Consider the following 24431-nt stretch of genomic DNA (forward strand, 5'->3'; position numbering starts at 1 on the left):
TTTCTTTTCCCAGAGCTATCGCCAGGGGCTGTGCAAGCCTTGGAGCTCTCGATCGAACCCAGGGGCTTGAAAATCCACGCATGGCGCGCAAATGCGGGGCGGATTCCGGCCGTGCCAGGCAAATCTACGCGCAGGTGATCCAGAACAGGGCTGAGATTGACGATTTCATTGCCGAGGAGCTCGTCCAGATGTTCATACGTTGTGGATCTCTCTCAGACGCCGTGAAATCGCTGGATGAGCTGCGAATCCAGAGCGTGGTCGCGTGGACTGCGACGATCTCGGCATTTGCCCGGCTGGGGCATCGCGGCGAGGCATTTTTTCTCTTCCACAGGATGCTGGTGGAGGGTGTTTTGCCAAACAAGGTGAGTTTCATATCCATTGCCGGCGCCTGCTCTAGCGAAGACGAGGCTGATTTCCTCTGTGACAGGATAGTCGAGCGAGATCTTCAAAGGGATCGTCTTGTCGGCACAGCTCTGGTGAATCTCTATGGCAAGTTCCAGAGGCTGGACGAGGCGTGGACGATTTTTTGCGCGCTAGAAGGAAGAGATCTTGTGTCGTGGAACTCCATGCTATCGGCGTTTAGCGAGCACCAGCAGTGGAGAAGGAGCCTTGAGCTTTTCAAAGCGATGCTGCTTCAAGGTTTGTCTCTGGACAGTATAACATTCCTCGCAGCGCTCAAAGCTTGTGCCAACTTACGGGATTTGTCACAGGCAAAGCTTGTCCATGGACAAATCTGTGAGAGCGGACTAGAAGGAGCGGACATGGTCGGGAATACGATCGTTGATACGTATGGAAAGTGTGGCAGTATCGACGATGCTCTAGCGGCTTTCGAGCGAATTCCAGCCAAAGACATCGTTTCCTGGAACGTCATGCTAGCATCTCTCAGCCAGAATGGAAGCTGTGCCGAGGCAGTAAAACTTTTCAAGCGAATGCTTCACGAGGGAGAGAGAGCCGAGAAAGTTACAGTCGCGACGCTGCTCCACTCTTTCGCGAGCCGGGAGTTTTTGCAAGAAGGTGAGCTTCTTCATGATCATATTGTCGAGCTCGGCCTGGATATTGACATTGTCATGGCAACCGCGCTGTTGATCATGTATGCCAGGTGCGGAAGCATGGATCGAGCGAGTAAAATGTTCGACACCATCCAGAACAGGGACGTGGTTCTCTGGAACACTTTCATTTCATCGCTCGCTCAAGCTGACCGCGTGAAGGATTCCTTCCAGGTGTTCCGAAGAATGCAGCTGGAAGGTGTTCGTCCAAACAAAGTCACATTCGCGAGCGTCATCGACGTGTGCACAAGCTTAAGTTCGCTGGCGGATGGAATGCTCGTTGCCGCGCTGGTTTTGGAGAGCGGACTTGGCTCCGACACCGTTCTCGGCAACGCGATCATCGACCTGTATGGGAAGTGTGGAAGCCTCGAAAACGCGTGGGAGGCATTCGACAGGATGGAGAACAAGGACGTGGTTTCCTGGACGACGATTCTCGGTGCTTACTCCCAGCACGGGCTTTTCAGCGAGGTGGTCGGGCTTTTCAACAAGATGCTGCTGGAAGGCATAACTCCGAGCACGGTTACGTTCGTCACGGTTCTTTACGCCTGTGCGGAATGCAAGGCTCTAGAGGTCGGGAAGAAGATCCATGCTCGTGTCATGGAGGCCGGACTGGAATTCGACGAGCTTCTCTCCAGTGCCATTCGGTCGCTGTACGCGGAGTGTGGCTACTTGGAGGAAGTTTGCAGAGTTTTCCACGGTAGGAAGCAGGAGCAAGAGGTAGCGGCTTGGAACGGGATGGTGGTAGCCTTGAGTAGACGGGAACTCTTCGACGAGGCAGTGGGACTCTATCGACAGATGCAGCTGGAAGGAGTTCCCGGGGATAAATTCACGCTGGTGTCGGTGCTGGAAGCTTGCTCGGAGCTCCCGCTCGTCAAGTCGATCGAGGCCAGAGCTCTAAGTTTGAGGTTGGAGCAGGACGACACGATCAACACGGCACTTCTCAAAGCGTACAGCCGGTGTGGAAACATGCGAGACGCGAGGAGAGCTTTCGAGAGAACTCCAAAGAAGGACGTGGTTGCATGGTCGGCTATGGTGGGAGCTCACGCTCACCATGGTTGTGGAGAAGCGGCACTGGAGCTCTTCCAGCTCATGCAACTCGACGGCGTCATGCCCAACGACGTCTCCTTCGTGAGCGTCTTCTCGGCGTGCAGCCACTGCGGCAGTGTGGAGAGAGCTTACGAGTACTTTGTGGGTCTGGAGCAAGACTATGGAGTGAAGATCACGGCCGAGCACTGGAAGTGTATGATGGATCTGCTGGGACGGGCTGGGCGGCTGGGCGAGGCCGAGAAGTTCTTGAGCAAGATGGAGTTTGAGCCGGACGTGGTGTTGTGGACGACGCTCTTGGCCGCGTGCAGTGTCCACGGGAACTTTGAGCTGGGGAAGCATGCGGCAAAGCGGATTCTAGAGCTCGACGAGGAAGACGACGCGGCTCACGTAGTTCTTACGAGCCTCCAGCATTCTTCGCAGAGTGATATCTTGGAGAGTGGCCGGGGATAGAACACTTTGGAGCAGAGGTCGTGACACGAAACTTTGCAGCACAGCCTACCAATCCAGGTTGTTTTGCAGCCAGTGCCAACGAAGAAGAGGTTTGGGAACACGATCATTGATAAGAGAGAGAGTCCTGTTCACGAGGATTTATTTCCAATGTTGGTGACAATCTTACGAGAATCTCTAGATTATATTCAGATGTTTCTCAAAATTTATCACATCTTGTGGCTGTAGTTTAGTGGTGAGAATTCCACGTTGTGGCCGTGGAGACCTGGGCTCGAATCCCAGCAGCCACATTAAACCCTTTTCAGTAACATTTTGTTTTTTGGTTTAGTTTTTTCAAAACTTTTCCTTTAGGGCTCTTGCGAAGAATGCTGCTCGGGAGTGCGGCAAATGGAAATGGAATCGTCGTCTTCAAACAATTCAACTCTCGTCAGCTGCTGAGCGGCAGGATTTCCAGCTGCAAAATTCCTAGCTCGCATTTCCCGCTGTCTAGGAGTCACTTAATTCGATGCGAGGCCGCCTCCAACGCAGGTACTCCACCTTCATATCTTTGATCATCAAAATCTCTCTTGTTCTTATTTTCCGATTTCGCTCCATAGCTGTGTCGAGCGTTCCTGGTATCGAGTGGGTCCAAAGAACTTTTGATCTCCCACCATATAAAAGGTATGTAAAAAGAAAAAATGCTAGGATTCTAATCTTTGCAATCCAGAGGATGTCACATAATCACTCAGCAAATCTACAAGGCCGTGCCGGAGATTAGAAACTTTCGAGTCGGCATTGCTCACATCTTTGGTAAGAACTCCAAGAGAATTGAATCGACGATGTTTTCTTGCAACTTTTTTGCTCTTGATCGATCTTGTGCGTGATTTGCAGTGATGCACACCTCGGCGAGTCTCACCATCAACGAGAACGCGAGCCCCGACGTGCCACTCGACATGGAGGACGCCTTAAACAAGATCGCTCCAGAGGTAAGGAAAAATTCTCTCCAGAGTTTCCAATCTGTTTTGCTCCTTGAAATCGTTCTTGAAGGGTCACCACTACCGTCATCTCGATGAAGGACTGGATGATATGCCGGGTGAGTAAACTTGGATGGTCATCTCCCTTGCAAACTTCGCGCTACGTTTTTTTCTTCTTCCTGTGAAGCTCATGTCAAATCTTCGATCATGGGTTGTTCCTTGAGTGTGCCGATCACCGCTGGGAGATTAAATCTTGGAATCTGGCAGGTTGAATGAGCTAGTGATAGTTTTTTGTCCTCTCCTTGAGTATATCGTGTTGGCTTTTCGTTTTCGCAGGGAATCTGGCTCAACGAGCATAGAGACTATGGAGGCAGTCGAAGGCTCTGCATCACAATCCACGGACAATGCTGAGTGTAAATACTACGAAGTGAAAAGCTTATAAGCAAAAGAAAACCATACCTGGAAGTTGTATACAAACAACCCGAGTCCGAAGGAAGATTTGGTTCTGCCACCATCTTTCTCTGTGAGATCAAACTCGAAAGTTCTCCGTAAATTCTGATCAAACAACAAGATCACAGACATTCCTAGTGTTTTTTATGTGGTTTCTGAATGCCACGCTTGTACCGGGTAATGGACAGCCAGTTCTGGATCTGTAACAAGAAAGTTCCACACAGGCTTTGCTAGAAAGATGCCACTAAAGAAATTTGGAAGTACCTGCTTGACCGTGAGGCCCGTCTGGGCTATGAGCTCCTCTCTCTCGAGAAGAGATGGATATGGATGATCGGAGTGTTGAGTGATCCAGGACTCGAGAATTTGGACTGATTGACGCGGCAGAGAGTACATGTTCTTGGGCCTCGAAAGTGGAAGAAGCTTAAACCTGCATGGATCATCGAAATCTCAAAGAAACGAATCGAGACTACGCAAAAGAGGTGTTCGCTTACCTGATGAGCTTCCTCGGCTTCGATCGCCTCGATCTCGCCTTTCGGACGGCCGTGTGCTGCCCCGCCATCGCCAGATAGAAGACTGGATGCTTCTCTTCCGGCTCGAATTCGCAGCTGATAGCCGAGCTGTCGGAACAGGCTGCTGGATCGCAATCGGCCTGGCGCTGCTGCTCCTTGCGCCAAAGTATATCGTCGGCTGGCGTCCAGTCGCAATCCGGATCAAGAATATCGCCGGCGCCTTCGTCCAGCTCTGGGAGATCGCAAATGTCGCTCAAGACCTGGCTTCCAAACTCCGGAAGCGATTCTTTCCCCGCATTCGCCTCCATCGCCCCTGCCAGAGAGCAAATCGAAGTGAGATTGGAGTGAAATATCACATCTGGAGCAGTAGAATCGCAAGATCGATAGAGAAGAGAGCGGCATAGTACCCGAGGCGAGAGAGCTCGCGAGGAGAGAACTGGAAGAACCCTACGTAAAGCCTTTGGCCAGAGAAAATTTGAAATGGACGGCGTAGATTCGCTTATTTGCGACGAACGGCTGGGGTGGCCTAGATCCGACGGCTCAGCTGTGAGCCAGTGAGCGGGAAAGCACCTTTGAGTACTTCTGGATGTGGTGCTTGGCTCTTGCGTTGGACATCCAGCTCTCGATCTAACAAAAACCACGAAAAAAATCACACCGATCGATCGATCGCGCGAAGAACTTTGTCTGGAGAGAAGAAGTAAAAGGAAAGATCACGACGTACCTGTTTGGTCTGCAATCCGGTTTGGATCACCAGATCGGTTTTCTCCTCCGCGCTCGGGTATGGATTCTCCCTGTTCGCGTCGAGCCACATCGCGAGGATCTCCTTGGCTCTGGCAGGAAGCTTTGCGACTGGCCTCTTCCTCTCGTATCCAGTCCGGCGGCGGCGGCGCTTGGGAGAAGCAATGGGTGGCGAGAGTGGTGGTGACATCTCGGACTCTCGACCGAATTCGTCCCTGGCACGCTTGGAGCTCGCGAATTTTGTGCTGCTTCTCTTCTTCTTGGGTTCGTGCTCCTGCTGCTGCTCGACTGGTTTGTAGGCCGAGTGGAACTCGGTGGCGGTGTCGCAGCACGATGAACTGTTGTTCACGGAGAGGCTGCAAGAGTCCACCACTGATTCCGCGAGTAGAGGCGTCGACTGATCCAGCATCGTGTAGTTGTCCTTCGAGAGTAAGCTGAGCTCCACGAACCGATCCAGTCTTGGGCTTTGAAGTTTCTTCTCGGTTCCATGATATCCAGGCACTGCTGACGATCGAGTGTCGGTCCATGTCCTCTCGCCGTCTAATTCTTCTGCTAGATCTTGTTCCCGATAGTTTCCTTCTTCCTCATGGATCTCGGTGATCTCCAGGCCGGGATGAGCTTGCATGTCGGCATCCTCGTAGAGGATCCCATCCTTCGGCAAGTTGAGTGCGTAAGACATTGTCGAGGACTCCTCTCGCATAACTCCACTCACCAGCGTTGGTTGATCGTATAGTCCCACTGGAAATAGCTGGAAGTCACCGCTACCGAGATCGCCACCATGACCTTCCGCCATAGGATCGTTTGGAAAAAGTGGAATCTCGCTGCTCAGAGAAATCTGTGCTTGCTGTGTCTCCAGCGCCTCCGGAATCCCATCCAGAGCCAGTAGAGGGATCTGCATTTGCCGGAGAGCCGCGTTGATCGCTGAATGATCACACCCCATTCCATCCTGGAACAATCCCCCGTGATCCTTGATGTTGAGCACGATCTGGATTGTGCTCTGCTCCTCGGTCCTCGCCGTCCAGCCCTGCGCCGCCTGATCAGCCGAAGCGAAGCACGCCGCGGTCGTCTCCATGAAGATTCCAGTCTCGCCGGCCTCGTTCCAGTAGGACGACTCGCCCTGTTCTTGCTGCGGCGCCGGCGCGGGATCGCGATTCACGAGATCTTGAGCGTCTTCCTCCGATGTCCAGGAAGCGAACTCGAAATAATCGTCCGCCATGGATACCGCTGCGCAGCACCGGATCGATCACGTAACGATTCAAGCGCAGAGAGCAAGAATCCATACCTTGCGCAGCATCGACCGATTCCAGCTCCAGGATCGGCAGCGCTGCGTCGTCCGCCTCCATCGCCACCAAGAAATGCCCGAGATATCAGGGTTTTCCCGCGCGAGCGTTCTAGGGCGCCCATAAACCCTAAAAACAGGGCCAGTTTTTAACCATGCAATAATTCCAGAACGTTGGAACAGGTAAAAAGATAAAAAATTGCGACGATCTCATCCTCTATGTTGCGGTTGTTTTGTCCGCGAAGCTCTCCACGAAGTTGCAAGAAACGTGGTGGCCCAAGCTAGCTAGGGGCGAAAGTAAAAACTCCAATTTACCTCCCTCATTTAAACTTTTTCACCCTGTAGCAATTTTCCTTGCTTCTTTGTCCTCCATCGCGAAGGTACCAGGAAGAATTGTCCACCCTATAGCTTTGTCCAAAAGTGTGTGCGCCCGGCCCATTCCAAGCAGCACGCAACATGGCCCATTCCGGGCGAAGAGTCGACCACGCAACCTACCAAAGGAGAGAGACGACCGTACCTATCAATTAATCAAGACCGTACTTATCTCTTTAGGGCTGTGATGAAGCTGCCAGGAAATTGCCGCGTCAGCTAGGCGATAAGACACTGCGATTTCCGGCACCTGCCGCGAAGGCGCCATTGGCCTTCTTTCCGGCAAGTTGCCGGTAGGTGCCACATTCCGGGGCATATGCCTGCCACGTGGTGGGCCCCGAACGATTTCCATGTGCGCAATGTGTGTTTCGGTTCAACGAGACCTCCCGCGCTAATGTAAAAGATATAGCGCTGGAAAGAAGGGCGTTAAAGAAAGGGCCAGGTGCCAGGAAACTTCTTCCCGTGTGCTACACTGGCGCTGTTATAAACATTAGAGAGCCCGGCCAAGGAAGCAATACACGAAGCCGGCCTAGGGTTTTATATTTTGGGGGTTCTTTCTCCGCCTTCCTCGATCGATAGCTAGAACAGGAGCGTTATGGCGGTGATTCTCGCGAGAATGGAGCTTTGATTCGCTAGACGAGCGAGAAATCGAGTGGATCGTGCGGGAAATTTCAGGATGTCGAGGGCTAGAACGGATTCCAAGCTCTTTAGAAGCACCGGGAGCGTAGGAAAGCCAGGGAGGAAACCAGCGGTGGGAGGGTCGCCTGTGGCAGCGGCCGCGGCGTCCTCCATCCCGGTCAAGGAGTCGCCAGATTCCAGCCAGCAGGTGGATCCGGATTTGACGAGAGCGCTCAAGCAGATCTTCGAGGTGAGGAACTGCAAGCTCAAAGATCACGGCAGCAGCCACAACAATAACAGTAACAGCAGTAGCAAGAACAGTAGCGAGGAATCGTGCCTGACTTTATTTGGGAGGAAGCTGGCCTCGCCGTCGTCCAGTCTGGATGGATCCGACGGGAACACGAAGAATGTGGCAAATCAGTACTCGCGGCAAGGGACGGACAAGCTCCCTCCTGCTGCCACGGCTCATCTTCTCAAGGAGCTCCACAAGCAAAGGCTCAAACAAAGGGGTAAGTTTTTCATAGCAGTGAAAATTATATCTAAACGATTTTTCGGTTTGGATTTCTTAGGAATCACTGCCTCGGCCAACGATTTCCCAGACATGGGCGAGATTGAGTTCGTCCACACTGAGAGAAGACCGGAAGTGTCGACGCTACCACTTCTCAACAATTTACAGGAGAAGAGACCTCTGGTAAGTTTTTGTGACTTGGATCGACGAGGAGACGAAGACTCATGGGTTGTTTTTCAGGAAAATGCCTCGGATTGCAGCCCTGAAGCAAAGAGGCAGCGGATCGAGAAGGATAAAAGCCTGGATCTGAGTCTTTCGGTGGAGTTTGGTTCACCAGATGAAGCAGCTCGAGATTCGAACAATACCCAAAGCATGGACATTGCTGCTGAGGAGGAGAGGTAAGACTTTTGAGGAAATTTCTTCTTTTTGTTAGGCAGTCGTGACTGAAGGTTGTTTGCTCTCTCAGGACACATGCAACCGTGAAGGATCCGGAGCAGCTCACACTCTTCTACAATGGCCAAGTCCTCGTGTACGACGACGTTCCATCCGATAAGGTGGGTTCCTTTGTGCCTTTTGCTATAGTGGAACTGTGTATTAACCCTTCGGTTTTTGCTCTTCAGGCTAAAGCGATCATGGTGTTGGCTAGTAGCATCAGCTCAAAGACATCATGCTATACTCCTTGCCTTGCTGCGGCTACTGCCGCTGCGGCGAAGGCTACCAGTGCTGCTACTGCTCCGCCTATCGTAGTTCCAACCACGGCAAAAGCATCTAACTCGTTGTACCCATCACCAAAGGGCACCACTCCGGCGGCAGACAAACGCTCATCGTCAAACGGTAAGCCCGTGCTTTTTGACTCCCACGCATCCGAGCTGACCTCGATCCTCCTCGCGTTACAGACGTCCAAGCAAGGAAGGCATCCATTAGCAGATTCCTGGTCAAGAGAAAAGACAGGTGTGTATCTCACCACCATCTCGCAAAGACCGAGGATCAAACTCGGTGTTTATGTGTGACTTAACTGACGCTTTCTGTTGTGCTTTCCAGGCTGTCTGCCAAGCCAGCCGAGAAGGCCGAGGCGTCGTCAAAGTCGTCCGCGAAAGACATATCGCAGCGCTCGAGAAGCCCGTCACCGGCAGCGTCGAGCAGTCCCGTGACGCCCCCCAGGGCCTCGCCTCCCAGGCTCGTCGACGAGCTCAAGCTCCAGCTAGAAAAGGGGGAGATGCTCAAGAGATCCATCCCGGCAAATGCTGGATCAGCAGCAGCAGCAGCAGCAGCACCGAGGCAGTGGATTGGTGTGTAGAGGCGGTGGAGATGATTCGCAGTGCCAAGTTTTAAAGGTTTTGGACTGTGGAAGGCAGCAGCAGCAAGCTAAGAACAGGCCAAACTCAGTCACACACACACAGACACTCTCCTCTTTACCAAGTGAGAAAACAAAGAGAGTATAGCTTATATTTGATACTTATAACTCTTCTCTTCCAAAATTCTTGTGTATTTCTCTCTTTCTTTCTCTAGTTTTTTTCTCATCTGGAGAGCATATTCGCTTGATGGATGGATGGATGGATGGAAGGTTGATCACAAACAATGCCCTCGGAAAGATTGTGGAGGGTTGCTTTGTATAGAACAGACAAAAGCAAAGAAAAATTCTTTGATTAAAACTCTTTGAACGTTCTTCCAAGCTTCTAAAAAATGGGTTGTTTGGCGATCGCTCTCTGTGGATTTGAATAGATCATTCGCAGCACGAGATGTTTGAATGTTTGAAAGTTTGACACTGGGCTGGCTGGTGCTCGCTGCTTCCAGCGCGTGCGCTGGTCCTACCATTCCAGACTACTAAGAATTTCTCTCTAGTTTAAGGCTGTGTCCCAAAAAGGCACATTTAGACCGGCGCTTTCTCTGAGGGGGCGGGGGTGGACAAAAGTAGGGGCGTGAGTGCATGGAAGCTTCGACGTTTGGTTGGCTAAAGTCGAGTCGCCACACTAGGAGTCAGTGTTTTGCGTTGCGCCAACGTGGAAGGAGAAGAGAAAAAGATTGGGTTTGAGTGGCCCACTCACACTATAACATGCACATACTCTCTTTTGCTATTGGTCCACCACCAAATTTTACACTTCTATGCAAACATCAGGTATATAACTATGTTGTTTAATTTTATTAACAAGGAAAGATATTTGATTATACTAACCAAGATATATAAAAATATCATAATCAGAAATATAAAGTTCTTCTTCTGAAGATATTTTGCATGAACCATAGAGCAAAGTAATAAATTTTATTAAAACAAAACTAAATGATCTGACTAATATTTGTGTTCATATTGCATTATCTCAAAATCTTGACATTGCAAAAAACAATAGCTTCAACAATTATATATTATAGCTTATAACTAATTCTAACTAATGCACTTTTACCAAATAAATGTGATTGTAAAGAAAAAGAAAATTAGTTCAAATATTAAAAATTAACTCTTAAACTATTCTTATTTAGGCTGAAAAATAATATTTACTCCAGAATCTGTCTACTTCTAGAGAATATTTAAGTTAATAATTTTTATATTATTTTGAACTTAAAGTTTTTGTTTTTAAGATAATTTTATACTGTATATAAAAGTGAGGTATAATTTCCTTAATTCCTTACAAAAACAAATAAAAAGAAAAATATAAAAACTAATTAGATATCATTTTTTACTTAATATAATTAAATTTATAAGTCTTGGGATATAGGAATAAGTATATTAATTGGGGTTTAGACCCCTACTTATATACAAGGATGAATGGATGAAATTCAGTCCTAAATAAAAGATCTATATACTATAGTATTATAATTAATGTATTACCTGTGTATATATATATATACACACACACACACACACAAATCTTACACCATCCTCCCCTCTAAAAGATGAAAAAGTGATGATAATAAATCAAGTGGAATATCTAAAGTTTCTATTAGATGATTATAAATTACTATAAGAATTTGAAGTTCTCACAAAACCACCAACAAAATTGTTGATAACCATGATTGAAATAAAACCCCAAAACCATGGCATAAGCATCAATTAATTATAGAATCATGGTGAACCAATTGCAACTCCATATGCAACTCCCAAATGTTCAAACCAACCATACAATTATAATTTTGAATCAAAGAAACTTTGAGAGCTACTACAATCTATAGAACACCATTGAAGCAAATAATACATTCTATCATTAAGTTTTTCTATCGACAATCCTCTAAAACCACCATTAATTTGAACTTAAGATCATAAGCAAAATCATTGTCCTTATCTAGCACTGCATATGGGAGGTTAGACTCACTCTATTTGTTTTCCACATCCTTTTTATCCCCTTCTCAAAGAAAAAAAAGTTCTAAAACTTTAGCTCCATTCAAATTTGTTGTGTTCATATTCACTCTACCATTTATGTTCATCCTCACTCCACCATTGCATTTGTTCGGCATTACTACATCAAAGCTAAATATTTTGTTCAGACTGCTATATTTATCCTCACTCCACAATCCATGTCATTTGTCATTACTCCACTACCATATTCACTTATCCTCACTCTATCATTAGGGTTGAACTCCCATCCGTCCCTTCTACCCCCTCCAAAGAAAAAAAAGTTTGAAGTGTCGAGGTAGAAAGGAGAAAATGAAAAAAACTTAAAGAAAAATAATTGTGAAAGAAGAAAAAGTGGATAAAGAAGCATCAATAGAGGAAATAACAGCTGACAATGTAAAAATAAAGAAATTAAAAGGATATGTGCTCAAAGTTTGGAAAATAAGGGATTTCTTATCATAAAATACTTCAACCACCACAATATAAGAAAAATATTCACACTTTTCAGCCTCTTCAACATATAACAAAACTTTTGAGATGGGAAAATTAATAGAAATATCCACACTCTCAATAAAACACATAAACGCCTTAGCACCAACAATAAAATAAAGGCTCTCAATAACACTTACAATTAGGGACATGCACTCAATTTAAAACTTTGGCCAAAGTGATTCAACCCTTGGAATAAGAGAGTACTCAACGTTAAAACTGATCAAAGTCTTTTCTAATACAAAAAAAACAAGATTTTCAACTTTATACACATACTTAACATCTAGATTAATATGAAAAGGACATAACACTCAACTCAACATTGGATTAAGAATGAAAATCATGAGAGTCACAAATGATCAATGTGCCAGGAGAAGAAAACACTGCAAATGAGGAAGAAATACTAAAAACATAAGAAGGTGGCTGAAGCTGAGAAATAAAAAAAGATTGGGAAATAGCAAAAGGTAAAGAGAAAAGATCAAATGGTAGATTAAAAGATTGATACCTACCTTGTGAACTCTTCACTTCATCTCCAAAGTTATCTCCATAATAATCAAATTTGTCATCATAATCCAAAATCCACTTTAGCTCATACACATTATTTTCCCATAAACTTGATAATTAAACATTCTCCAAGAATTGGATTTCATCATTCATAGTTCGCTAATCAATGTCATCATCATGCTCCACATCAGAGATAGTAGAACATTGAGAAGAGAACAAATTGTGTAATCATATCCTATGGAAGTTAGAGACAACAATACACTAAGGGTAAGTGCAATACCAACATAAGCACACCCCACAACATTAAAAGTTTAATCCAATGGAGTACCATTAGTAACTTCAAGCTATATACTCTTTAATTGATGTGGCATGGTAGAAGAAAAGAATGCAATGAAAATTAAAAAAAAAAGTAGATCTAAGCATAAAGATAGCTAAAGTTCTAGATCTTACAAAAAACTATTACATATTTAAATCTAAAAAAAGAATGAAGGAATAAAAATAAAAAGCACAATTTTGAACACTAAAGCAAAACACTGCCCAAAAAACTTTGCCCTTCAAAAATATAAGAATAGATATATTAATTGGGGTTTAGACCTTTGTTTATATACAAGAATGAATAAACTATATTCAGTCATAAATGGATGGTCTATATGCTATAGTATTATAATTAGTGTATGACTTAGTCAGGGTAATACATATATATATAAATATATATATATTTACAAACTTTACAGATTAAAGTATAAAATATTATAAATTGGTGGTATTGTGTTACTTTATTATTTCATGTAAAATAAAAAGAGGTAATAAAACAAATATATCTTTTTTATTATGTTTACAATATATTTTGTTACCTTTGCAATAATTAAAACCATCTTCAATAATAAAGGGTTACAGTTTAAAACAGTTACAATTTACAGTTTAACCTATCCAGGTTAAACTGTTTAAAACTTTATTATTAACCCTCTAAGGGTTTTATATACAGTATGAAACCTAAAACATATCATTATTTCAAATTTTTATCATATGGTATACCACATCAAATATAAGTAAATATATTACTTACTTCAAAGAGTAAGTCAAAGGTTATATATATATACTTGTTAACTGCCATAAGATATTTGTGCTTAATTTAAAATATGTATATTTGAGCAGGAAAATATATTAAATGAGAATTATTAAAATTTTAAAAAATAAAATGCTCTATGAAATTATAAATTAAAAATAAAATTTTAAATATTCTATTAAAGTGTTCTTAAGAAGAAAAAAACTAATTTTAACACTACTTTAAATTTGTATATTAACAAAATAATCTTTATTATTTTAATTTTGTAAATTTATAGTTATTCTTAACTTTTAAATCTTTTGCATTAAATGGAAAATTTTAAAGTAAATAAATTTTTTATTTTTAAAATATTAAACAAAATTAAATTTTAAATCATGTTAAAAACTTTACCCTAACAAACTGAACTTTAGGTTTAGTGGTGATGGACGAAGGAATCAATCCGGTAGGAAATGTGGGCTTGGATCCAGCTTACCCTTGTTTTGTCCTCTCACAGGATCTAATTCACGAGATTCTCAAGAGCCTTTGGGAGAAGGCCAGCCAGGGTTTGCTCTTCCTCTCTCTCTCTCTCGTCTGAGCTCCACAACAGATGTTGCCAAGGCGGATGAATCCAACGTAGGCACAACCTCGAAAAGAATCAAGTCTACCACTGGTGAGCAAAGCAGAGTTTCTAAAATCATAGAGAAATGCAGCCGGCAAATGCGAATGCTCTCAAGCTCTCCTGTGAGCTGCTCAAGCTCTTCGTCACAGGTCGGGTTTACTCTATTTCATTTCAAAGAAGGAACTAGAACCAAAACTTCTGGGCTGATTGATGCAGAGGCAGTCGGGCGAGCGGGAATCATCGCAGAGGCCAAGGGAAAGGATCGCATCGAAGCAACACATTTCGAAAGAATGCTACCGCAGTTTTTGCTGGACTTCTAGCTAGAGACGAAGATGGTGCTCGCGGGAAGAACTCTCGCAGTGGTATGAGAAGGCTGGCCAGAGGACTCGCTACAGACTGTGCAATCAAACAGCTAAACTTGAGAGAGTACCTCGATTCGAAGTTATGCTCCTCCGACGTTTTCACTCTGGCTTGTCTCATCCGCGAGTGTGGTTCTCTGGGAAGCCTGCTAGATGCACAAAAGATTCACAGTCACGTCGTAGAGTCTGGCTTTCAGGAAAACCTTTACCTGCGTCCACATGTACCTCAAGTGTGGCAGTGTAGAGAACGCCGAGGACAGGAACAGGATGGCTCACTTCCGAGACGTCACGACGTGGACGGCAATGTTGTCCGCGTACTCTCGTCAATCCAGCAGCAGCACCAAGGTGTTCGAGTTCTACTGCCAGATGCTCCACGGTGTCAAGCCCGACAGCTTCACTTTCACAGCCGTGTTGAAACCCTGCGTTTCTGTGAAGGGAGCGTTAAGTGGCGGCAAGGCGATCCACTCCCAGATCTTAGAGAGCGGGCTAGAGGACGACGAGATCATCGGAACTTCGGTCGTGAGCATGTATGGGAAGTGCAGCAGCCTGGTTGATGCTCGAGCCTGGTTTGATGGAGTTTGTGTCCGACGTCCGCATGGAGTGGTGTTGTGGAACGCCATGATCTCGGCTTACGTCCAGAACGGCTGCTGTGGACAGTCCTTGGAGCTCTTCACGCTGATGCTCTTGGAAGGCATCGCCCCAAACAGTGTCACGTATGTCACGGTTCTCAATGCTTGCAGCTCTACGTTGACGCTGGGTATTGGCAAGGCGGTTCACATCTGTGTTTGCGATCTCGGCCTCGAGTCGGACGTCATCCTTGGGACCGCGCTGCTCAACATGTATGGCAAGAGCGGGAAGCTGGATGAAGGGAAGATCTTTGAAAGGATCAAACCTCCGGACTTGGTGTCGTGGAACTCGATGATATCGGCTCTTGTCCGGGACGGCCAAGGAGACAGTGCTCGAACGTTGTTCAAGCAGCTACTTCTGGAAGGCCTCGCTCCAAATGAGATCACTCTCATCTCTACTCTCAATGCCTGTGCATGTCCAGGAGATTTGACGGAAGGAACGCTGCTCCCTGCCTGCAGCTATGAAAGTGGCCGGGCCACGGTACTCTTCGTGAGGAATGCTCTCGTAGACATGGAAAATGCGGCTGTCTAGAGAAAGCTCGCGAACTGTTTGAATCTGAAACAGTGGAGAGGAACTTAGTCAGTTGGAGCGTCATGGTTGCGGCTTACGCAGAAAACGGTCACGGTCACGAGGCCCTGCAGCTCTTCAGGATGATGATTCTGGAGGGTCAAAGCCTCGACTCGGTCGTCTTTGTCAACGTCCTCAATGCTTGTTCTTCGGCAGGAAACGCTGCTGCGGGAGAAGCTCTTCACGGCAATTTAGTTGAGGCTGGATTCGAGTCGGACGTAGTAGCGGCAACGGCACTCGCGAACATGTATATCAAGTGTGGACGTTTGGAAGACGGGCGTCGTGTTTTCAACAGATTGGAGGCCCGGAACGTTGTCAGCTGGAACACCATGATCTCGGGCTATGTTCAGAACGGTTGTCCCAAAAAAAGCTTGGAACTCTTCCACCAAATGGATCCCGGAGTTGCTGACAAACGGACGTACATAGCAGCACTGAATGCTTGCGCCTGCTCAGTGGCTGCAACCGAAGGGAAACTTATACACCAGCGAATACTTCAGCAGAAGATGAGCGTCGACGTAATCCTGGGAATAGCCATTGTCAACATGTATGGAAAATGTGGTTGCTTGAGCGAAGCCCGGGAGTTCTTTGACAGTATACCTCTTCCCGACGTCGTCACTTGCAATGCCATGATAGCTGGTTATGCTCAGCACGGTCAGCTCGGTAAAGCTCTTAGTCTGTTCGCCAAAATGAAGCAGGAGGGAGTGAGAGCCGACGGTGCCACCTTTGTTAGTGTTCTGTGTGCTTGTAGCCATGCTGGTCACTTGAAAATAGGATCCGAGTTCTTCGTATCAATGCTGGTCGATTACGAGTTTAGAATTTCTGTTGAGCACTGTGGATGCATGCTAGATCTGCTGAATGCTGCGTGAAGCAGAGGAGCTCCTAAAAAAGTATCCTACTTCAGCCAGAGACACCGAGTGGATAACGTTGCTGGCCGCGTCTAAGACGCAATTGTGGCTCAAATCGCAGCAGAGGGCCTTATGAACTGCCGCCCAGAGAGCTCTTTCCCATACGTCATGCTTTCCACTGCTTTGAGCACTGATGAGGAGGCTGCCTGAGAATTAGAGCTATAGCGTGTAAAATTCAACAGACCTGAATCGAAAATTTGCCTGCAGAAAAAAAAAGTTTGTGATGAAGCAATGTGAAATAGTAAGCCTACCTGTCCACAGCCGAGAAAGATGGTACCCATTGAGGCACATGCTGAAAGTTTTCACACACGTTTCTCTCATCAGCTCGTGAACTTGGTCAAAAGATTGCCTTGCGTCCGCAAACTTGACGACAAAACAAAAGTCTCCATCTTTTACCCTGCAGGCCTTTGTACTGTAAGGCAACTTTTTTCTGAAAATCCAGCTGCTCCTAGCGCTCATTTCCATATCCACCGCGCACAGCAGCTTCCTAAACAAAAAATAATGAAACAGCTGCTTTATAGAATGTAGAGTACCTCTGGCGGACCAGGTCTGCAGCAGGAAGTCCAGCCCCGAGAGCCTGTCCAGTTAAACGCTAAAGCTTAGGCAGTGGATTTCACCTTGCACCCACTCAAGATCCTTCGCAGCAGAGAAAGCCACTCCTGAGTATCCACTACCAACGTTGTTCCAGCCATCAATTTCATTTCCATCTGCAGTTTGTAAGCAAACAAGATGTGCTGTTCTCAAAAACTAGTCAAGAAATACTTTTAAGTCATACCTCTTCTCGCAGCCGTTTGCTGAAAACAAAAGATGAACAGCACGATCATCAAGCTCAGCCCCCAAGGAAGCCGAAATCGAGCTACCGATGGCAGTTGTCCTGGAAACCGCCAAGCCTCCGCCTTCAGCCCTTCAAAAACTCAACCAGCCAGTGACACTGAGAGCTCTTCCCGCTTCTGTCCAGATCCTCCAGGACATGAGCGTCCCGCGCTTCTCTGCTCCCACTGCAAGCTGTATAAACCCTACTTGAAGTAACGGCTTGGAGCCACTCCTCCAAGTCGACATGGCCCTGCTTCTGCTTCATCAACCATTCCCTGTCGTTGAGGTTCCATAGCAGGCGCATGAGTGAGCAGCTCCAGAGCAATGTTCATCCACCGTTTACAAATTACAGATCGATGTAGTTAGCTTGCTAGCTCAAAGAAGCGACTTCCCTTCAGAAAACTACACGACACGTTCGGTTCAAGATGCAAAGAACAAAGAAAGATCCTCAGTCACAAGACCAACCAAAAACCAAAAGCTTTTTCAAAATACCTTTTCAGCAGCATCAACGTGTTCAGCAGCTCTGTCATACTGCACGAGGCCAGAATAACAGAGACATAAAGCACGCAATGCCTTCGCTCTCATGGTAGTTTCCTCTTCCGCAGGCAGGTAATGCATGGCAGCCTCGAACAATGGCTGTGGGAAGAAATCCGAGCCACTATTACAAAAACACACCAAATGTCAGCTCTCATATAACGGTGAAATAAAAGAAATTCAGAGAAGCGCCAGACTTCTCTTGTGGATGAAAACCTCAAAAGCAAAACGAAGAACGTTTTCTCTGAAACTGTGTCGTCTCTTTGATCAAGAACGTCAAAGCGGACAGGTACACCTCCACTGCAGCCTTCTCATATGATATGAGAGCTACAAGCTCCTCCTCGGCCTCTTCGTAACGACTGAGCCCAATCAATGCCTTGATTGAAGGCCAGGAACGACGTGCTACGATGATCCAAGGAGGAACCGAAACGCACTTCAGAACTCCCTCGAAGTTCCCATTCTGTAGCGGCCCCGCGGCAATGTACCTGAGAATTGTGAGCTTCTGGCACATCATAGTTTGCTCCTCGCTCTTGCTCTTGCACTCGGAGCAAATCCCATACGCTTGCTCTACGTAGTTGACAGATTCGGCCTTTGATTCCGAGTCATGGAGCGCCAGGAGTGATTTCCCGTAGAGAAGATATATGTCCACCAGCTCTTGATACCTCTCCAGGGAGTCTTGGAGAAAACCACGGGCCCTCTCTAGCATGCTGGAAGCTAGCGCCTTGTGTGACATCTCCCACACTGTTCTTTCTTGACCGCACAAGGCACAGATCAAACATGACCTGCTGCTCTTCCCTGGTGCCGATCGATGAGAGACGATCTCGGTGGCTCGCTCGAAGCAGCCGGCCGCGATTTGTAGTTCCGGATCTTGTGAGGTCGTGCCCGATCAAAGGAAGAATGTAACCATCTTGAGAGTGCTCGACCAACGACACCGGCCCACAAGAGCATCTCGACGAAGGCGCGCGTGGTATTCCCCCAAGGAATCCACCACTGCGCGGCCTGGCGGCTGGTAGCTTAGCTTCCAGATTTGCTGATTCCCAGAGAAGAAGCCTGCTAGGCGCTCGATCCTCCGCAGCGGATTCACAGTAGCCACATCGCCGATCCCTACATCACTAAGAACCTCCGAGATGATCATCCTGAGAGCAAGCGATCGTCGTCCAGTCCTGCGAAGCCCTAGAATATTTTCCCGCTCAACTTTGAATCCATAAACCCTAACCATTTCCCGCCAGGCATGGTGCATTAATGGGCACGTGGCGATCCTAACACGTGCTACCACGTAATTGGGATTTATTCGCCAATTTAAATATTGCCACGTCTAAAAGTTTTGATAGAGCACAGGACTGACATGAGAACATGTAAGATGATAGCGACTTGCGGATTAATACGACAGCGATAGAAGGTCTCTTGGTGGGACATTGATTTAATCTTCTCTTCTTTTGAAGGTACGCTCGTTACACGCGACGAGACTAAATCGTGCTTTACTCTTCTTTTCTTCCGTTTCTAATGGTGTCATTTAAAAAACTAGAAAAACAATGGAACTTTCATCATTTTGTATGTATGAACTAGCAAGAGAACGTAGAAGACGTTATATGCTTGTGTTGAGCAAAATACAGAGCTTGTATCCATGGCCAGCCTCGATCCCACGGGTGTGCTGAGAGTGCTTGTTTCTGAAGCTGTCAAAGAAGTGATTAGGCTTGCCAGGTCTGCCATTCATTGCAAGGAGAAGTGCAGCGAGTTGGAAGATTCATTGACCGAAGCTTCAGGTCTGCTAGATGAAATGGACAACTATTCTACTGCTGAGGGCTCTCTGAGCTCCTCACGACTGGATACCTGGCTGAAAGCCCTCCAAGCCAAGGTTGAAGAGGCTAGACCTCTTGTTCTTGAGTGCCAGTCTCTACAAAATCCCATTCTAGATGGCATAAAGAGGTTGGTTGGTTGTGCTTCTTTTGGGATATTTCTAAATTGAGTTTGTGATTTTGTTTCAGGATAACACTTGCTACCAAGATTGACGACTGCTCTAAGGCGATCCACGAGCACTTGGTTGCAGCTCCTCGAAATCTTGACGTTGAGATTCTACATACATTGAAGAAGCAAAAGGAGGTGCCATCTAGGGTAACAGGCCCAATTCTCGCACGGGTCCTTAATTCCGGCCACCCTTGGCCCAAATCTTGTCCATGTGATAAATGGAAAATTACGCGGCAATTTTTTGGCGGGTTCAATGGCATTCTAGGTTACGATGGATTTGAGTGTGATCCAAGCATTCATAATCACAAATCTAGCCATTTAGAAGAAAAGGAACTCATTCCATTGCTCTATTTCATCTGTATTCCTGAGTTTAGAAGAGCGCTTAATAAAACTGTAGGAGCAAGAGATTTGCTAAGTTTAGCTATTCATCAAGCTGCATTTCATCATAGGGTCAAAGTATCTCAGGAGTGGGCAAAAAAAGTGAAAAAGTTGGAAAGAACACATCAAATCTTGAGGTATGCCACTCTTTTGAAGAAGAAAAACATTCATTTCTTAATAATTTCTTAGATCCTATCACAAGATTTACTGTTCAATCAATTACAAAGCTCAGCCAACACAATATGTGTACATGAAGCACATCGCACGCCATTTCCTTGCCTGGTCAAATGCTATAATAAGAAACCAGCATACTACAGGGCAAAAGAACACAACTTTCAAGAGCTCGTGCGCAAACATTCGCAGCTCCTAGAGGCTGTCCCATTCTGGGCTGTCCTTGCCACAAGAGGTAACTATCTGTTTCCATTTCAGATTTTTAACTAGACTTGCTTCCAGCCCGTGGTGCAGAGAAGTCTGGCAGCTCCTGTCCCTGAAAGTGTACTTGAAAGCCAATGTCCTGGCACTGCAAAGGTAAAAGATCGTCAGGTTAAAAGAAAAAGAAATGCTTGACTTCTCTACTGTTTGTCCATGTCTTGTAAGTCAGCTTCCAGCCAAAGCATGTAGCCAGAAGCATGCGACTAGAACATGGAATGAAGAATCAATAAAGAAGGCTATGCATGAGGTGGAAGAGTGTGGCATGTCTGAAAGAAAAGCTGCTCAAGAATTCAACGTACCTCGGACGACTTTGCGAGATCGGTTAAAGGGACGCAGCATAGGACGACCAGGTCCTCCCACCATTCTTACATCATCGGAAGAAGAGTGTCTTGCATCCCTGGTGAAAGCTCGAGCTGAAATCGGTTATCCACTCACTTTCAATCAACTGAAAGATGCAGCAAAGCTGTTAGTTGCTAGTAGAGTAACTACCTGGATAGAAGGAGGACCAACTCAAAAATGGTGCAGAGGTTTTATGAAAAGACATCCAGAGATCAGTAGCAAAGTCGCTGAGGCCTTGGAGCTGCAACGAGCAAAGTCCTTGAATCAAGTAGTTGTGGCACAATTCTACAAAAACTTGGAAGCAACTTACACTGGAAACAACTATGAGGTAGATCACATTTGGAATGCTGACGAAACTGGCATTCAGGCTAATCGTTCTGGAGGTGTCAAAGTGTTGGCTGCTCGAGGTGCAAGATCTTGTTACCGAATCGTCCTAAACAACACAGAGCACATGACTGTTCTAGTGGCCATAAATGCAGTAGATGGATGAATACCTGGCTTTTATATCTTCAAAGGTGAGCGGAGGATGCAAAATTGGATCGTAGATTGTGAAGTTGGAGCTGCATTCGCCATCAGCAAGAAAGCCTGGATGACAGACACCTTGTGGCCACAGTGGCTTGAACACTTTGTGAAATCAGTACCTGGTGGATGCTCGCCTACAAACCGCCATGCTCTCATTGTTGATGGCCACGGATCCCATGTCACAAAGGTTGCACTTGACACAGCAAGAATGTTAGGTGTGGATGTGATTCTTCTTCCAGCACATACTTCTCACCGCATGCAGCCATTAGACATTGCATGTTTTGGGCCATACAAGCGTTACTTCAGGCAGTGCGTGGATGAACACACTCTTGGACATCTAGGACACGAAGTCAATTGTCGAGATCTCGCACAATTATCCAGTAGAGCCATGGCTATGGCTCTGACACCTGCAAACATCCAATCTGGTTTTAGAGCAAGTGGTTTATGGCCATTGAACAAGAATGCTATGGACACTCACTTTGGTCCAAGTACACTCCATGCAGTATCTCTCGACGACTTTGAAGCAAACTTTGAAAACAGTTTGGAGCTGGGAGACCAAGAGGTCAGCAGCCACCTCAATCATGAGCAGCCTGAACAGCATGAGGATCCAGTGCAGGCTGAGGTCCATCTACAACATCCAGTGCAGCCTGAGCAGCAAGCAAGCAGTGATCGTGACCAACTTGAGCATCCTGAACTTCCTAGACAACTTGAGCAGCTAGGTAAAAAACACTTCTCAATTCTCATTCACTTACAACTTTGTTTCCCAGGAGCTTCACTAGAGCATCAAATTGAGCACCGTGAGCAACACGTGGATGTGCCTGGATGGCAATCAGAAAACAACAGGGTGGCATACCTGCATGCAAAATTATTTTCAGGGGTGCAGAGTCGTCCTCGACTTGGACTAGTGTTGCAAGCTAGTGCTGGAACTGTTTTAACAAGTCCAGAATTCACTAGTGTTGTTGAAGCAATTGCCACTGCAAAAGAAGCACATGAGAAGCAGAAAAAATTGGAAGCAATTGAAAGGGCTGCAAGGAAAAAAGAAAGAGAAGAAGCAACAATAAAAAAGAAAGAAGCAGCAGCCATCAAAAAAAAGGAGAGGGAAGAAGCAGCAGCCAGAAAAGCTGAAGCAACAGAGAAGAAAAAATTGGAAGCCTTGAAAAAAAAGAGGGAGAAAGAAGAGGAAGCAATGAGAAAAAAAAATAAGAGAAAAAATGAAGTCTTGGAATCTCTAATGCCAAGCAAACACCAAAAGCAGAGGTAATGAATTTGCTTGTTTTCACTCTAATATCTTTGGGCTTGCTTGTAGTTACCTGGAGAATGTCATTGTCCCACGCCGCCCTCGCTCCTCCTCGCGGCAACAAATGGACGATGTTAGGGCCATTGACAGACAAAAAATTGGGCCATAAACGGACGGATATTGGGCCATAAATGGACGGACTTAGGATAAGTTTAGACTTTTGGTAATGAGCGGTTTTTAAGATTTTGTGAGTAGTTTTTTCTAAAAATTAGTTTATAAGCAGTAAATCATATAAACTTTTATATTATACCTTTACGTACAAAAATTATATTTAATAAATGAATTCTTACATTATTTTATTAACCCTGGCGGAAATTGGGCCCGTTACCCTAATGTGGTTCCACAGGAAGAACAGCATGTTGTTCCTCTGGATAAGCACATTTTCGGCATGGAAGAGACGCTGGAGCGGGTTGTATCAGACTTGCTGAGGTCCCCTGCAAGCAGCAAGTGGGTTGGAGTCCATGGAGCAGGAGGTGCTGGAAAAACACTCCTGGCCAAACGAGTATGTGACAACGATCAAGTCAAGGGGTGTTTTGATCCAGTTTTGTGGCTAACATTCGGTCAGTCGGTTCAGGTACGTTCCTTAAGCGTATAATGCAACATATTGAGGGGCTATGGTTGTATCTCCTCAGGTGGAAGCAAAGCAACACGAACTTGCCAAAAGAATCGGACTAGAAGGTGATCAGATCAGCAATGAAACACTGGGGAGGGGGCTTGTTGGGAAGAGATGCTTGCTGGTGTTGGATGATGTCTGGAAGTCCATCCATTTGGATCTCTTGGATGTGGTGCAAGAGAATGGAAGCAAGATCTTCATTACCACTCGAAAACGTGATGTGCTTGACAGTAGAGGTGCAATCAAAACCGAAATGGGGCTCTTGGGAAAGGAGGACAGCATGAAGTTGTTCGCAGTCCACGCATTCCCAAACCAAAATCATGCTCAAGTCAGCAAGGCAGTGGTGGAGCAAGTTGTGGAAAAGTGTGGGGGGCTTCCACTGGTCTTGAAGGTAATTGGCAGAAGAATGGCAGCCACACAAGATTGGGACTATGTTCTGAGCAAACTCAAGGATCAGCAACTTCTTGCTCTTGATGAGGAACAACAGGTACTGCACCGACTCAAGCTGGGTTATGATGCATTGTTGCCTCTTCGCATCCAGCAGCACTTTCTCTTCTTTGCAGCGTTTCCAGAAGACTGCGAGATTGTATTTTGGGAGCTGTACAGGTGTTGGAAAGGGGAAGGGCTGGTTGCCAACATAGCAGAGGCCAAGAATGTTTTAGAAAGGCTCAAGAATCACGCACTTATCACTGAAGAAGAAAAAGACGGGCGAGGGGAGAATAAGAGGTACAGGATTCACGATGCGTTGCTGGCTCTTGCTTTGCACATCCTGGAACAAGAAGGCCCAAAGTGTTATTTCAAGGCTGGGCAGTCGCAGATGAGGGACGTGGGGGACGCTTCACCAGTAACTACAGCAGGATTTCACTGTTTGCGTCTAAAATTTCGGAAATCCCTCTACCTAAGAGGAATAGGGTCAGAGTTTCCAGCACCACTTGCCTGCTCCTGGATTATAGTTACGGTCTCACTGCATTGCCAAGCCTCTCTGTTTTCAAAGGCTTGAAGGTTTTGTGCCTGAGTCACACTAGGGTGGTAAGTTTGCCACATAGCATTGGACAGCTCAAGAATCTAGAGACTCTGGATTTGTCTTGGGATAGGTGACTCCAAAGCATTCCAGATTCACTGGGCAACTTGGTG

The 24431-nt window shown here is 46.1% G+C and overlaps 5 protein-coding genes, 1 long non-coding RNA gene and 1 other non-coding gene across 7 annotated transcripts; 6 read left to right on the top strand and 1 right to left on the bottom strand.

Moving 5' to 3' along the window:
* Positions 1-3: 3 nt before the first annotated feature.
* LOC112349539 (pentatricopeptide repeat-containing protein At3g02330, mitochondrial-like) lies at positions 4-2716 on the top strand. The gene is made up of 2 exons (XM_024684120.1): positions 4-362; positions 428-2716. The coding sequence occupies exons 1-2, from the start codon at positions 235-237 to the stop codon at positions 2541-2543; spliced, it is 2244 nt and encodes a 747-aa protein (XP_024539888.1). The 5' UTR covers positions 4-234; the 3' UTR covers positions 2544-2716.
* Positions 2717-2758: 42 nt separating this feature from the next.
* On the top strand, positions 2759-2830 carry TRNAH-GUG. Its single transcript has one exon. It is a non-coding gene; the product is annotated as a tRNA-His (tRNA).
* A 49-nt stretch (positions 2831-2879) lies between these two features.
* Positions 2880-9616, top strand: LOC9660367. Its single transcript, XM_024684181.1, has 23 exons — positions 2880-3068; positions 3137-3200; positions 3247-3329; positions 3411-3505; positions 3567-3612; positions 3681-3760; positions 3830-3899; positions 4132-4222; positions 4328-4785; positions 4946-5006; positions 5207-5408; positions 5490-5574; positions 5798-5851; positions 6047-6103; positions 6213-6610; positions 7022-7120; positions 7467-7965; positions 8026-8147; positions 8205-8362; positions 8431-8518; positions 8585-8798; positions 8861-8915; positions 9006-9616. The coding sequence occupies exons 1-23, from the start codon at positions 2906-2908 to the stop codon at positions 9259-9261; spliced, it is 3498 nt and encodes a 1165-aa protein (XP_024539949.1). The 5' UTR covers positions 2880-2905; the 3' UTR covers positions 9262-9616.
* Positions 9617-14524: 4908 nt separating this feature from the next.
* Positions 14525-15463, top strand: LOC112349567 (pentatricopeptide repeat-containing protein At2g33680-like). The gene has a single exon (XM_024684182.1). The coding sequence runs from the start codon at positions 14525-14527 to the stop codon at positions 15461-15463; it is 939 nt and encodes a 312-aa protein (XP_024539950.1).
* Positions 15464-15525: 62 nt separating this feature from the next.
* On the top strand, positions 15526-16365 carry LOC112349568 (pentatricopeptide repeat-containing protein At2g33680-like). The gene has a single exon (XM_024684183.1). It carries the CDS (start codon positions 15526-15528, stop codon positions 16363-16365), a length of 840 nt encoding a protein of 279 aa, XP_024539951.1.
* A 4041-nt stretch (positions 16366-20406) lies between these two features.
* On the bottom strand, positions 20407-21020 carry LOC112349561. Its single transcript, XR_002993429.1, has 2 exons — positions 20826-21020; positions 20407-20614 (listed from the first exon to the last, which is right to left on the bottom strand). It is a non-coding gene; the product is annotated as an uncharacterized LOC112349561 (long non-coding RNA).
* Positions 21021-23019: 1999 nt separating this feature from the next.
* On the top strand, positions 23020-24398 carry LOC9660370 (disease resistance protein RPS5). The gene is made up of 2 exons (XM_024684161.1): positions 23020-23258; positions 23317-24398. Exons 1-2 carry the CDS (start codon positions 23073-23075, stop codon positions 24295-24297), a joined length of 1167 nt encoding a protein of 388 aa, XP_024539929.1. The 5' UTR covers positions 23020-23072; the 3' UTR covers positions 24298-24398.
* Positions 24399-24431: the final 33 nt, after the last annotated feature.

This window comes from Selaginella moellendorffii, unplaced genomic scaffold, assembly GCF_000143415.4.
Source record: "Selaginella moellendorffii unplaced genomic scaffold, v1.0 SELMOscaffold_40, whole genome shotgun sequence".
Classification (NCBI taxonomy): Eukaryota; Viridiplantae; Streptophyta; class Lycopodiopsida; order Selaginellales; family Selaginellaceae; genus Selaginella; species Selaginella moellendorffii.